The following is a 15,974-nucleotide window of genomic DNA, read 5'->3' as shown; positions in this document are numbered from 1 at the left end:
ACTTTAAACTTTTTTTTAACAATCTTTTAGAGGCCTGACTTACAAAAACAGTGGGGTAGACATCGCAGCTGGCAATACCTTGGTTCAGAAAATTAAACCCTTAGCAGCAGCCACCTCAAGGCCAGGTAAGCTCAGATTTGCACCATTATCCCTGGTTCACTCAGTTCTTGACAACCATACATGTCATTAGATCTTTAGAGTGACGCAAATGCTCATGTTTGTGTGTCCTGCCTTGAAAATTCAAGGTTGAGCAAACACCCAAGAGATATTCAAAATGCAGAAATCCCTAAAGATACAGAATCGCTTGTCAAAATGACCCTGTAAAATGTATTACCTGAGAGATGTAGCACATTCTCAACTCCCCTTGAGTTCGACAGAATTGAGGGTGCTCATGCAACACAGAGGTTTATTCCCTAAATTTAAGATACATGAGCAAAAGTCTCACCACCTGCTCATATTTTTAAGTAAATATATTATCAGTTTGAGTACAGTATCAGAGATTCATTTTTCTTCAATACGTGTTTTGAAAGCCTGTGACTTTTCACTGAAAGTGTAAAACTCCCCATACACCATAAATGGAATTACCTCAGTTTTGCATACAAGACACCCATGTGCTCCTCAGATAACTGATCAGGTCAGACCCTCCTCGTGCTGGTTTCAGAAACTTGCTTTGCCATAACAAGTCACTAATGGTGGTATAACAAAGTGTGGGTCTGCAATGAATACAGCCATTTTGTTAATACAGTTTATTTCAATTTTCAAATTAATTAAAGACCTTCAAATAGCTTTATATCTCTTTCACATTTACCAAACCTGTGAATAATTTTCATTATTAATACTGTTTTTTCCAGCTTTGCCCCTTTCATTGTTATTTTTTTTTTTAATGTGTGCTAATCTTAACAACTGGAAGCCAAACATACATGTACTTGACAGTAATAATGCACTGTAGGTAGAGACATAAAATGGGTGTTGCATCTCAGTGGGGGGAAAATGTCCCATTGGCAACTTTCTTCAGGGAGGACTGGGCTTCAGCCTATTACAGCCATTTCTTATCTGCTTTTACAGAAAGCTTTTTAAGTACAAATAATCTACATTAACTATTGAATGTGCAATCACAAGGCTTATGTAATTATAAAAATGTATCCTAAAAGGATACGGAACTCCCTATGTTTCAAGGCTTAAGTCCAGTGAATCAATTAAAGCACATGCTTAACTGGCCTATTGTGGAACTACTCCAGTATTTAAAGTTAAGCATGTGCTTTAATCAGTGGTTTGCTGGATCAGGGCCCATTGTTGTTGGCTCAGTTCCAATGGGGTTTCTACATTTGGCGATTTGTAGGAATGGGTCATAAGTGGTTAGAAGTCTTCAGTATACTAGGCTGTTAATCCGCACCTTTCACTGGCACCAGAGGTAACATTTGCAAAAGTGCGTAGACGACTCAAGAGCTTAAGTCCCATTGACTTTCTGTGGAAAGGGGATGTAAAATGTGACCAGTCAGAATAGTAATGGTTTTCAGTCACTTTGCACATATTTTGCACAGGTGTAAGCAGTTTACACAGGGTGTAGGGCAGTGAACAGTCAAGCCCAGACGACCTAAATACATTTTAGAGATGTATGTTTTGCAGCATCTTAATACTCTGTGCTTTTATTTAGACTCAGATATTGCTTTGGAAATTGGATAGTATATTAGTTGGTACGTTCCTTCCCCAAAAAACCCACACTGCTTTGTTGTTTTTATCAACAGCATAAACACGTGGGATCAAAACTTATGTCCAGAGCTCAGCTCTTGTTCCCCAAGGGCCCAATTTACAACTGAAATCAATGATAGGGGTTAGATCAGGACCTAGTTTAATAGAGACTGAGACTACTGTGGAGGGGCACTTGGTCTTTGGGGAGCCGGGAGAGGGAAGGGAAGAGAGAGTCTTGTGATCCCTTCTGTTGACTAAAGTCATGTTGAGTGGCTTCAGAAGGAATCTCTTCAGTGGTGGAAGATCCGGCAGGATCCCATTGGAGTAAAAGTTTAATTCCTTTGTCTTTTTTTTTTTTCTGGTTGGCAGGCTGCAATGCAGAGCTCGGAGGATTTGCTGGTCTCTTTGACTTGAAAGCAGCTGGTTACAAAGATCCTATCTTGGTGTCTGGAACTGATGGTGTTGGAACAAAACTCAAGGTAACTGAAAACACCTGTGCAGGAAGGATTGTCCTGGTTAAAAGCAAAACACCTGTCCACATCAATGCCGAGATTATTAACCGGGGATGCTTATTGTGTTCAGAAGAATACACATTCATACTTTAAAAAGCATCTTCTTTCTGATCCCAGTTCAGCTAAGTACTTGCCTGATTTTAAGCAGGTGAGAAGCCCCATTGAAGTCAGGGATTGCTCATGCTTAAAATTAGGCACGTATTTAAATACCTTGTTGAATCTGGGCCTCCATCGCTACACACAAAATGTCCAATCACAGAGCCAAACAGTAAGACTATATAGTGGCCATTGTATATTTGTGCACACTGATTGGACCATTTTATTCTGAGTGCATTTTGTACTCCCCAATTAAATTTTAAAAAATGAACATTCCCTAAGATGAGATCTTAAGTCAGATTCATGGAGCTCTACCAATTTATTCCAGCTGAGTTTCTGGCCCACAGTCTTTTAACATCTGTATCCAACGGAGCAGAACGACTATGTCTTACTGCTGGACAGCATGAATTGGAGTTTTTGTTGTGCCCATCAGTTTTCTTGTTCACAACAGAGAAATTTTTGGAGCTTTAAAGACTGGGACCCTGTTTCCCAAAACTCCTGTTGGGAGTTTCAAGTGCACAAATAATGTAGCATTGAACTGTAAATGAATGATATTCAAATCTCAGTGCTCTCATAAATGTTTATTATTATTAAAATCAAAGGATCCCTTTCTATGTCCAAGTCATCAGCAGTTGGAAAAGATGGAAATAGAGAGTGGTAACAAAAATAAACGTAGTTGAGGTGAATTTTTATTTTTAAAGTGGAAATAAACTGTAGTTTAAAAAAAAAAAAAGCCACCAAAAGCGTACTTTCCTGTTGACTCAGAATGACGTTATGCACTATCTACCTTCTCTGTATAATTGCATAATCTTAATGGGGTCCCTTTTTACCATTCTCCAGTGGTTAATGTAGATTGAAACAGGAGGGGGAACTCTTGCCTCATCAATTAAGGAGGATCAGTGTGGGAGCACTCCTTGACCAAGCCAGGAAAAGGCAATTACTAGGAGCTGTGCTCTCCCCACTTCTTCTTCTTTTGAACCTTGCCCTTCTTACTCTTATTGTTCGTTAATCCACCTATTGTATCTTGTCTAATTTTTAGATGGTACATTTTTCAGGGCAGGACCATCTCTTACTCTGTGTTTATGCAGTCCGTAGCACAGTGGGGTCCTGGTTTTGATTGGGCATTCTACGTGCTACTGCATTACTATTACTAATAATAATAATGTAGTGATCCAATTTTATCAGAGCTATTTTGAACTTGGTCATCATTTTCATTTTTTTTTGCTTAGGAAATAGGGGAAGAGTTTCTTGTACTTGTTTTGCCTGGTCCAGAAAAGCATAGTTGTGAAGTACCTGCTATTTCACACTAACTCCATCACTGCAGCTGACGTGCTAAAATCCAGCCATGTCACTTGGTCACATCAAGGGTTCGTGGGCACCCTTTGTTAACTTCCATGGGAGCTATGGTTGTTTAGTGCCATAAATCTTGGAAATCAGTCTCAGTAGTGTCAACTCTCACAATTTTATCACAAGTCTCACACTGTTTGATATTTTGCTTAAAGCCCCAGCTCCTGGAGGCAAGGGATTATATGAGAATATCAATCCTGATAATTATTTTTATAGTAAGATTCTAGCCCTGGTGGTTATGGTGTATAACTTGAAAATATGACATGAATGTAACCTAAAGATTGAAAATTAAGAAGGCAAATAAACAGCCAAAATTTATTTGTTTTTAAATTGCATGATTTTTAGCTATGCTTTTGTAACGTTTGGAGCTGGGAGTACAGCAGGCTTCTTATTTAGGACTTGGATATTGATTTTAGGCTCCAAGCTTTAGACACACAAACTTGGTAATTATGGCATTGACCACTCTTTGCCTCAACTTCTTCAGTCTACAAAAATGGGGATAATGATATTCTCTTTCTCCACCAGGTGGGTGCTGTGAGGCTTAACTCGCATATGTTTACAAAGCACTATGAGATCCTTTTATGAGAGGTGTTCTAGAAGTGAACTGTACCATTTGTCAAGTCATTCTCAGTTTTATTTATCTTTCCTTCTCTTCCCCTAAAAAAAGCTTCTCTCACTTCTTGAAATCTGGTGGTCTGTGTATTACTTATTGGTGGTCTGGGGAGAGCTGGATGGTCACATGATACTATCTTCCTTCCTTGTTTTCAGCTGCTACATTGCACTAAAGACAGCTGAAACCTCTTAAATTCTTTTCTAATGTCATGTAAGCAATTGCTGTAGTTGCCACAGGGATGTTAGACATTTGCCAATGGGAGGGGAAGTGTTCATGAGACCCTCTCTAGTAAGATGTGACCCATATTGTGAGAATCTCCCTCCCCATAAAAATAAGCGACTTAGAGAAAGGATACACCCTAATTTGAAGGAACTGACAATTTTAGAGGCTTTTCAGAAAGTATTCACATGAACAACGTGATGTTTGTGCCTTCCCTTCCCATTGTCAGGGAATCATAGAATATCAAGGTTGGAAGGGACCTCAGAAGGTCATCTAGTCCAACCCCCTGCTCAAAACAGGACCAATCCCCAGACAGATTTTTGCCCCAGATCCCTAAGTGTCCCCCAAGGATTGAACTCTCAACCCTGGGTTTAGTAGGCCAGTGCTCAGACCACTGAGTTATCCCTCCCCCCTCTCAGATCTTGTGCTTTTAATCCATGCAAACATTACAAACTAGTCTCTCTGTCTTGTTGCAGATTGCACAGATGTGTAAGAAACATGACACCATTGGCCAGGACTTGGTTGCCATGTGTGTCAATGACATCCTGGCTCAGGGAGCAGAGCCCCTCTTCTTCCTCGACTATTTTGCCTGTGGGAAACTTGATGTTGAAGTGTCTCAAGCAGTCATAGCGGGAATAGCTGAAGCTTGTAAAAAGGCAGGATGCGCTCTCTTGGGTACGAGCACTCGCTTCCTATACGGGATTTGAAAATTTGTAATGTTTTGTGTCCACACTCTTGAAAGGTTTCATAAATCAAAACTCGATGAGACTCTGATTAACTGCCTATGCTTTATAAAATGGGGTCTTCATCCACCTACATAGCAGGTGCTGTTTGTTCACAAAAGCTACGAGTAGGTCAGGAATCCATGTTTTTACAATTTTCTTTCCCTGTCTCTTCATTTAACTTCATAAAAATGAAGGGCTTTATGCAGCTTCTGCCAATAGGTCACATATTTGAATTATTTCTGTATTTCAAGTCAGTTTATAAATGTGGTGAAGAGGCATATTTGTTTTCTGATGAAGACTTCGTGTTTGGAGTATCCACATTTTCACAAAATCAGTTTATCCCAAGATGTTAAGATGTAAGTTTAAGCATTTTCCCTCATATTCTCATTAACTAGGTGATCATATTTTATTAGCAAATTATGTACGTATCCTATTATTCAATATTGAAGCTAATCTTACATACAATGAACCACTATATTACTTTTAACTTGTGACTTTCACAAAAATTAAACCTTTAAAATTCATTCAACTCATTAATATGTTTCAAATTCTATTAGAGAATCTTGTGTTATCCAAGTATTAACATGAATCCTTACTTTATAAAAGTAATAGAATGTAGGCTTACAATTTAGAAGAACGAAAACTACAAAGCCAAGTTCAGCTCCCTCTCTCTGTTTTTACATTTCTCCTCCTTTTAGAAGTAATTATCTCCCCTAGTAAAAATACAGGAGCAAAACTTAATAAATTTTCAAAACAAACCTTCTCATATACCAGTTAGAGATGGCAAAATCAGATAAGCTTATCTTGCATTACGTAACTATCTTTGAAAAATAGAAAGAAAAGAGTCTCTCTTAGTGGGGATGTCTCATTTTACAGGTATTTCACAAGCTTTGTCCATGAAAAACAGGCAATGTATGTATTGCCAATCAAAATTTTTTTAATTCATTACTTCATACCAGTATATGAACAAATGGGCTACTTACTTCAAACCCTGCATCTAAAATACACTTATATTTAAATATCAAAACTTGTCACATGCATTGACTAAATTGTTTAAATTTCAGAGCTTAATTTCCATTACAGTTACTACACAACTGTAAACATAGCCACCTACAGTGAGGTTAGAAAGGAAGCTGGAGGCTTACAAATTAATTGGTGTAGATCAATTATTACGTTTTAAATGGGAATACTGTGTATCATTGTGTGCTCATATTCAGAAATATCCGAGACCATGAGTCATGTAGCCATTAGGATGCTAGAATTCTATCACTGTCCCTGTTTCAGACCTGTTAAAATCACTAATTTTTCCAGACATTTTGTTACATGAGAGAGCTACTTTTAAATACATCAGATCTTGTCAACACTAGGCAAAAAAAGAAGTTACAACAAACTATAACAGCTGTACAACCCTTTGCATCCACACACTGCAGCTGTCCCATGCATTTTGCAAGACTTATTTGTACAAAATGGTCGCAACACCTAGGAGAAGGCCTTTAGCTCAGATATGGCTGAAATGGTGCAATCAACAAGGGTTTCTCTCCAGTGTGGACAGGAAGCCATAAGCATTGCAGCAGCACTGATTCAACTAGCCTTGCTAACTCCATCCCACAATGCAGTGCCATGTGTTTAGAAATTACTGAAAACCCCCTGCTCCCATCAGCAGTCCTGGCACTGTGGGATAGACACTTCAGAGTGTACTGGTACAACCAGGTTAGTAAAGCATTCTCTGTGTGGATGTGCCAGCATGGTTCTGCCAAACAACATTGCTGTCTGGATACGCTAAACCATTGTGAAGACAAAGGAAGCAATCAATTATTTAATGCATTCAGTGTCCTTGGATACATTTCCTTGTGTAGCGTAGGCACACCCCAGAGGGGAATTAAACCTGTCTGTTATTCTCCAGAGTGCTAATCTGAGCATTATATTTTGCGGTATAAATGAATAGATTTTGTTTTCACTAAGGTTGCATGCTCAGGAGGTGGTCTCTGTGCATCACTCCTGTGATGGAAGCCATATTAGCACTGAGATAACAAACCCTATGAAAAAAATCTGTATAAACAAATGTAGGTATATAGTAATTTTAACCCTGGCCATCAGAAATTAGGATTTCTTGACAACATTCCAATTTGCTTGTCATCAGTTCCAATGACAGGAGCTACAGCCATGTGACAAATGCTGCTGCTAATTAATTTTTTTCATGTAGCCTATTTACACCGCTGCATTCCTTTGCATCCGGTTGGAAACATAAAAATCATATGTATATTGATCACAATGTCTTTCACCCCATTCTTTCTCTTTCCTTGTTCCCTGCAGGAGGAGAGACTGCTGAAATGCCTGGCATGTATCTGCCTGGGGAGTATGACCTCGCTGGCTTTGCAGTTGGTGCCGTGGAACAAGGACAGATGCTTCCCCAACTGGAGAGAGTTGCTGATGGGGATGTTGTCATTGGAATAGCTTCCTCTGGGGTTCACAGCAATGGGTTTAGCCTTGTAAGGAAGATTGTAGAAAAGTCATCTTTAGATTTCACTTCTCCATCAGATGGTGGCTCTGGTGACCAGACGTTAGGTACCATCACTAATACATATACCTCTTCTCCTGCAGTGTAACAAAATGTCATGATTGTTTTCCCAACATAGCTTTTTTTTTTTATGATTCCACTATTACTTGACTATATTCTTCTTTCCCTTTTTTCAAATTAAATACACTGAAACAAATTAAGCTGAGGGGCAGATGGGTAATCACACTGGTGTATACTACAGGAGTTAGAGCAAAGCATTTTTCTCTTTCCACTTCAATTTACTTTGTCATATAGTAGTTGCTTTTCAATGTCTGGTAAATGAATATTTTTAGGCTTCCTTGATTTAATTTGATTGACGTTTATTTCTATGTTGTAATCAGTCTTTTTCATTTTACATTCACAGGGGAACTATTGTTAACCCCAACTAAAATCTACAGTAAAACTCTGTTGCCTGTCCTTCGTTCAGGGCGTGTTAAGGCCTACGCCCACATCACTGGAGGAGGTCTGTTGGAAAATATCCCCCGAGTTCTCCCAGAATCATTTGGTGTAGTTTTAGGTAAGGAAGCAAAATGGGCATCGTATTTAAAAAAAATGTGCAGTTGTGGGCATGGACCTGAAAAGCCCATCAATGTGGTATAAGGTAAAATGACACTTTTTCTTGAGTCTCACATTTGCATGTCTAGAACACAGTTTATTTTTTTACTATATCTTTATTGAATTTCCCCTTTCACTCAGAATACCTACAGAGTACCTTGTAGTAGGGTGACCAGATGTGCTGTTTTTAAAGGGACTGTCCCATATTTAAGCCCTCCTGTAGGTGTCCTGACTTTTTCTTAAAAATGGGCAAATTGTCCCATATTTTCTGTTTTCCCCCCCCCCCCCCGCCCCCCCAGTACTGGTGGGTCCTGCTTTTGGCTGGATCCCTGCTCACCAACCGCCTGCCCACTGACGGGGGTGGGGGGGTGTTCAGTGGCTGACGACGGGGCTAGGTATGCAAGGCTGGGGGCGGGGTGAAGATGCAGTGCACGGGGTCAGCTGCTCCCGCAGCTGGTCTGTCAGCGCAACCCGCCGGCTCTCCGCCAGCAGGACCCCACCCCGCCATCCAGTTTCCTGGCTGCACGCTCCGAGCTGCGATGGCTGGCACATGCAGGCAAGCGCAAGGCGGTGGCTGATTACGTGTCACCTTTGCTGCTGACTCATTGGCCCTTGATGTGCTCCCCCTCTCGCTGTTTTTCCCCTTTGTCCCCTCCTTCCCCAGCTCGCTGCTCCTCCATATCCCCCCCAGCGGAGCGTGTCCCACTCCCAGCACTGGGTGGAGAACCAGCCCCTGGTTGGAGCACTGAGCTCACCAACAACCTGGCCAGCAGCCTCCTTCCTTCCCCCACTGCCTCTGGCTGGGCCGGCACCCCAGGAAAGCCCAAGACCCTCCAGCCCAGGGCGGTGGCTAGAAGGAGCCGAGTCCTGCGTGTGCCAAAGCCCTGCACAGCGCTGGCACAGAGAAGCCCCTCAGCTAAGCTCTGGAGTGGCAGGGGGGGAGCGATTTTCAGCCTGTTTGTGCCCCGACCCTGCAGGCTCCATAGCAACCCCTGGGGCAGGGACTAAGCACCCTCTTCAGTCACCCTGCCCCCTGCCCTGAGTCCTACCCCCAGGGAGCGCAGGGTTGTTCCATCCCCTAGGCACCCTCCCCTGCTGAGCCACCTCTCTGGCCAGGTTCGCTGAAGCCTCTGCAGTCAGGTTCCCTGGGCCCTAGTGCACAGTGCATCCTTAGGACTTAACCCCTTCCTGCCCATGCTGTAGCTGGGGACAGGAGGTGGCTGGGGTATGTCGGTGGCCAGCAACAGCCTGGAATATTAGCTGCCTTTCATCACTATGTGGGCAGGAAGGAACAAGCTGCTTCCAGCCACACGGGGAGGCCGGGGAAAGAGATGGGCCAGGTCATCCCTTCCCTTCCCTTCTCTTCTCCCTCCCTTCCTCCTCCTTCCCTCCCCCCCCCCCCCCCCCCCCCGGCTGGAAGTAGCTCCCTTTCTTCCCGCACAGTGCCGAAAGGCTGCTGCTGGCCATGTTCTGGTATGAACCCTGGCAGAAATCTGAGGAGGGGTTCATGTGACCCTGCGTCCATCCGTCCCATCTTCCCCTCCCTCCCCCCCCCCGCCCATGTGTTGCCTCAGGAAGATGCAGCGCCAGGAGAGGCAGGTCCGTGCCGGAGACCCAGCCAGGCATGGAGGGCGGAGAGCGCTGGGCAGGGAGGGGAGGGTCGGTTTCCCCCACCCCACCCTGTGAGAGGTGTACAGGAGTGTGTGTGTGTGTGTGTGTGAGACCTTTCCCCGTGTGAAACCTTTCCCCGTGTGAACCCTTCAGCTTTAAAGATAAAAAGGTAAATAAAAAGAATCCAACTATGCAGTATTTCTTTTTAACAGGGGCTCGGTCAACTTGATGTTAATTTGAATGTTTGTACTGAATCGTTCTGATTGCCGCTGAACTTGTTTGAATACAAATAATTTTACCAGGTGTCCCATATTCACCATAGGGAAATATGGTCACCCTACCTTGTAGCCTTAAGATTGCAATCTCTACTCCCTTGAACTCAGAATGTTTTGGGTTGGGTTTGTTTGTTTAAGGAACCAGGTGGTTTAAAAACAACCAAAAGAGAGTCGCTACTGTTTTGTAACAGCTCAATCTAACTTGTTTGAGAGATCTTTGTTGTGCAATAGAGTGTAATTAGTAGCTCACATGTTAGGAGGAATGTGTACATAACATCATAATCATGATACTTTGCACTTGGATACTGCCTTTCTGAAATCTCAAACCATTTTACCTACATTAATTAATCCTCATAATAACGTAGTGGGATATTATTATTCCCATTTTACAAGCAAGCAACTGTTGGCACAGCAAAGTTAAGTGACTTGTTCAGGATCACATAGTGTTGGTGCCCGGTGCAGAATAAAACAGAACTCACGACTCCCAGTTCTCTGTTCCAAATAATAAATTGTGCTTCCTTCCACAGACTGAGCTCATCAGATCTGTGTTTTATTTTTATAGTTCGCGTCTTCTATATGCTAAAATCTGTTGAGTACTAATGTATGAAAACCAGGACATAACATTTAAAATATAATATGGCAAAAAGAAATCTACTTCCTTTTTAACTCCATCAGACTTGTTCAGCAATGCTGCTGCTGCGGGCCAATCAGTTCTTGCCATGGGGGAAAGGGGTCTTGTCTCTTGGAATCTGGTGGTGCCGCCCTCATTTTATACCCTCTCTACCATTGCAGCTGTCCTCTTCCCAGGAGACAATAAGAGCACCTTCTGAAGTATCTCAGAGCCTCTTCCTAATTATTAGCCAATGGGTCACAGTTGAGTAATTCATTTCCTACATTCCATGGCTGAACCACACTTTCCAACACTCCAGACCCTGCTGACTGAGGCAGTAAGAGACACAGCGACTGGGAATTAAATCCAGTTCTTCTGCATTGCAGCAAAGATCCCTGGGCCTAAGACTGCCCCAGGTCTAATCATTTTTACATTTGTAATTCACGTCCAGAAATTCTGGCTCTTGATATTCTAGGAACTTGAGTATTTGTGTCAAGACAATCATTTCTATTCAAACACTTGTTTTGTATTTCAACAAGCAATTTACAGCCTCAATCATTTTCAGATGCTCACAGTTGGCGGATACCTGAAATCTTCTCTTGGCTTCAAAAAGAGGGAAATCTCTCAGAAGAGGAGATGGCCCGAACATTTAATTGCGGGATTGGTGCAGTCTTGGTGGTAGAGAAGGCACTGGCTCAGCAGGTTCTGAAAGACGTACAGAGACATGAGGAAGCCTGGCTGATTGGGAAAGTCATCTCCCGACACACAGGTACTGGGTTCTCATTTACCTAGAGGAATATAGGGCCAGATCCCCAGCTGATGTAAATCAGTGAAGCTCCACTGATGTTAGCTGAGGATCTGGTCCATAGATACTCTGTCGCATTTGCTTCATAGGTGTGTTAAAATGATAGTCCTGAATACTCCAGTTACAGTACATATAACACATGCTTAGGAGTGTTTGTTAGCTTTGAAGTGGTGAGAAACACGAAGTGCTACTGGTCTAATTCTCAGAGGTGCTGAAGTCCTTTTATGTCCTCTGTATTTCTCTGTTTGTTTATGGGGGGAATAACTTGGTGGTTTGAGCATTGGCCTGCTAAACCCAGGGTTGTGAATTCAATCCTTGAGGGGGCCACTTAGGGATCTGGGGCAAAATCAGGACTTGATCCTGCTAGTGAAGGCAGGGGGCTGGACTCAATGACCTTTCAGGGTCCCTTCCAGTTTTATGAGATAGGTATATCTCCATATATATATGTAACACTTTTTTTTTCTTCCCCATTAAGAATCTGCCCATGTTGAAATCAATAATCTGCTTCAAGCCTTACAAGCAAATAGGTTACAGTTTTTGCACAACCATATCCAAGGCAAAACCCAAACAAGCAAAGTGAAGGTGGCTGTTCTCATCTCTGGAACAGGTGAGGCTTTTGCATTCTTCATTACAAAGTGCAACACAGGCTGTTGGACAAAGAAACTTAGGCCCCGAACCAAAACTGCTTCAAGTTACTGGAAGTGTTCCCATGGACTTCAGTGAGCTTTCAGTCAGGTGCCTAGAGTTCAACATCAGGGGGCAGCTCCTCGGGGCAGGCAGAACAGATTTTTGCCCTAGGCCATTTTGAATTGGAGATACTCTGATCATTACCCACGTCTGCAAAATGTTTGTGAGATACACCTACATATGTAGCTTTTGCCCACACACCTCTATACCGCTTTCAAGCGATCAACCAGCTGATCAGAGGAATGCAGCATTGTATTTTCAAACACACCAAACTTTCCTTCTGTGTTTTATAGACATATAGGCAGCCCCAAAAGTAACACATGCAGCATAGTTCATGCAATGGAAAGTAGGTTTTACAAATGCATAACTTATTAAACCATTTCATGTTCTCACACTCCAGGGGTCCAAGCCAGTGCTCACTAAGGTCAGTGGAAAGACACCCATTGACTTCAGGGGCCATTGGCTCAGACTCCTCCTATGTTACAGTTTTTAAAAACCATCTCGGAATGTTCAGTATATTTACCCTCCAGGAAATGCTTGGTCTTCATTTCTTCTTTTTCATTTTTAGGCACAAACCTTGAAGCCCTAATAACCAGCACAAAAAAGCCAACTAGCTACGCACAGATAGTCCTCGTCATTTCTAACAAGTCAGGCGTGGAAGGGTTAAGAAGAGCTGAAAGAGCTGGTATTCCTACAAAAGTAAGCAATGTTTCACCTTTTGAATTAGATTTTACTAACTCACTGCTGTGGAAATCTTGCCAAGGATTAATAATATTTATAGGGGAAAGGTGGAGCTGGAACACAGGACTGGGAGCCAGAATCTCCAGAATTCTTCTATGCCACTGACTGTGCCCTTGGGAAAGTCACTTAACTTCTCTCTGTCTCCCATCAGTAGGATGGAGATAATAGTATGTCTTTTATTTCCATCTTAGAGAAGTTACTGGGATTTGTTATTGGGTGTGCCTAGAAACCCCGGCCATTGTTAATGTTGCAAAACACTTAAAATTACCTCCTCCCTCTCCCCCCCCCCCCCAACCACCAACAACAACAACCTACCTACCTTTCACTTCCGGAGCTAATATTTTTCTTGCTTGGTGTCTCCCAAAAGGTGATTATTTTTATTAATAACAAAATGAAAGGCTTTTGTTCAAACTTTAATAAGTTCAGCTATGGTGAGAAAATATGTACACTTCAGACAATGCTACAGCCAACATGGCTGCAGTTTAAAAATAGCATGGAGAGAGTCCTTGTTCAGGGTTAGTGTATTTGTTTAGTTTGCAAAAATATTTATCAATTATAAACAATGGAGAATCGGGCCCAATGTGAGTTCTGCCATTGATTTCAACTAGAGCAGGATCTGATGCTTAAACAAATTATTATTATTACTATTTGCGTGATATTAGAGAGACAAGGTGGATGAGGAGGTATCTTTCCCTCCTCCCCCCATGGTAAGGGCTACAGCTATGATCAGGACCCTATTGTGCTAATGCTGCACAAATATATAGTAAGGGTGAGAACCACAAAGGGAGTGAGGCATTGCGAAGCTCAGTGTCACAGCACCTAACTCTTAGGCACCTAGAAAATCACCGCAACAACACTGCGCTTCCCAAAACCTGAGGGCAGGGCTACACTACGGGGTTAAGTCAACCTAAGTTACGCAACTCCAGCTATGTGAATAACGTAGCTGGAGTTGACATAGCTTAGGCCAACTTACTGCGGTGTCTACACCACGCTGGGTTGACAGGAGAAACTCTCCCATCAACTTACCTTACGCTTCTCGTTCTGGTGGAGTACTGGAGTCAAGGAGAGAGCGATCTGTGGTTGATTTAGTGGGTCTTTACTAGACCCGCTAAATCGACCCCTGGTGGATCTTTCGCAGCTGCGTCGATCCCCAGTAAGTGTAGACATACCCTGAGTTCTTCGAGTGCTTTCTCGTGTCCATTCCATATTAGGTGTGTGTGCTCACCACATGCACCGGTGCAGGAAGTTTTTCCCTCAGCAGTATCCGTAGGGGACCGGCTCTGGCGCCCTCTGCAGTGGCGCCCGCATGGCGTGCGGTATAAGGGGCGCCACCGGCTCCCCCCACCCTCAGTTCCTTCTTACCGCTGGTGATGGTGCTGGAATGTCTGCTGCTTTGGCTAGCGTTGTTTCGTTCTCTGTTCTTGCGAACTTCCAAATCCCATAAAATAGCTGTATATAGTTACTAGTTTTCTTAGTTACCCTTAATAGTAGTTCTCCAACTCTTCGTTAGTCCCGGATGGGACCCAGCCAGGGGTCGGGGCATGACCCGGTCCCCAGGCTTTAAGCCCTGCGATTGCTGTAAACGGTCTATGCCCATCGGCGATCCACATACCAGCTGCCTACGGTGCTTAGGCGAAGGGCACATAAGTGACAAGTGCCGTATCTGCAAGTCCTTCAAATCTAGGGCGAAGGAGCGCGATATCCATTTTAAGAGCACTCCTAATGGAATCAGCACTCACTCCGGCACCAGAGCAGTGGGGTCTGACTCCGCACCAAGCACTGTGGCCTCCGTGCACAGTGTTCCCTCAGTGCCCTACACGAGCCGGCACTGGTCTCCCTCCACGGCTCCGGTCAAGAAACCGAAAAAGACTGTGAGCCACCCGCCTCCACCCTCTGCCCAGTCGGGCTTGACCCGGAATAAACAGGGGGCCACACGGTCATTTTGAGGGTGCGCCCGAGGGCGACCTACCAAACTATTCCCCGGATCCATCCTTCCCTGTGTTCTCCAAATGCCTTTTCCTCTTGCTCCCTGCCTGGACCGCTATAACCTCAGACCGATCGGTCCTCAGCACAGTGGAATAGGATTATACCCGCTAGTTCCTTTCTACCTCCCCCACCCCCCTTCCCACCCGCCTTCCCCGTCCCTCTTCAGGGACCCCTCTCGTGAATCTCCTCGCACAAGAGGTAAAGGGGTTGCTACAGCTGGGTGCGGTGGAAGAAGTTCCTCTTGAGTACAGGAACAAGGGGTTCTATTCCCGGTACTTTTTAATCCCAATGGCCAAGGGCAATCTACGGCCCATCCTGGACCTGCGAGGCCTTAACAAGTACCTAAAGGAGTTAGTTCCGCATGGCCTCTGGCTTCTATTATCCCCTCCCTGGATCTGGGAGACTGGTATGCCTCCCTCGACTTGAAGGACACATACTTCCACATAGCCATCTTTCAAGGACACAGACACTTCATCGGGTTTACGGTGGGGCCCCACCACTACCTGTTTGCAGTCCTCCCATTCAACCTGATGACAGCACCGAGAGTGTTTACCAAATGCATGTCGGTGGTAGCAGCTTACCTCAGGTGCCGGGGGTATCCAGATCGACCCGTACCTCGATGACTGGCTCGTCATGGGTAGCTCCAGGTCTCAAGTCCAAAGGGATGTTGTGGTGCTACAAGCTATGTGCCGCTCTCTGGGCCTACTGGTAAATGACACAAACTCTACGTTAGTGCCAGTGCAGAGGATAGAGTTCATCGGAGCGGTCCTCGACTCAACCTGTGCCAGGGCGTGCCTGCCGCTGGAAAGGTTCCCACACATTGACGAACCTCATCGCGGAAGTCTCCGTGTTCCCTCTGACTACAGCCAGGGTCTGTCTGCGCCTTCTGGGCCACATGGAAGCGTGCACTTATGTGGTCTGCCATGCCAGCCTCCATGCCAGCCTC

General features: G+C 43.9%; 1 protein-coding gene across 1 annotated transcript in view; it reads left to right on the top strand.

Annotated features, from left to right (window-relative positions):
- Positions 1–15,974, top strand: part of LOC128848454 (trifunctional purine biosynthetic protein adenosine-3) — a 59,097-nt gene that overhangs the window by 31,465 nt on the left and 11,658 nt on the right. The window contains exons 12-19 of the mRNA XM_054048467.1: positions 31–125; positions 2,059–2,168; positions 4,953–5,151; positions 7,515–7,766; positions 8,123–8,275; positions 11,375–11,578; positions 12,090–12,221; positions 12,870–13,000. Coding sequence (XP_053904442.1) covers positions 31–125; positions 2,059–2,168; positions 4,953–5,151; positions 7,515–7,766; positions 8,123–8,275; positions 11,375–11,578; positions 12,090–12,221; positions 12,870–13,000 — 1,276 coding nt within the window. The remainder of the gene's footprint in view (positions 1–30; positions 126–2,058; positions 2,169–4,952; positions 5,152–7,514; positions 7,767–8,122; positions 8,276–11,374; positions 11,579–12,089; positions 12,222–12,869; positions 13,001–15,974) is intronic.

The sequence above is a fragment of the Malaclemys terrapin genome, chromosome 1 (genome assembly GCF_027887155.1).
Source record: "Malaclemys terrapin pileata isolate rMalTer1 chromosome 1, rMalTer1.hap1, whole genome shotgun sequence".
NCBI classification, from domain to species: Eukaryota; Metazoa; Chordata; order Testudines; family Emydidae; genus Malaclemys; species Malaclemys terrapin.
The sequence above is the reverse complement of the archived record's forward strand: the minus strand, read 5'-3'. Positions and strand labels throughout refer to the sequence as shown.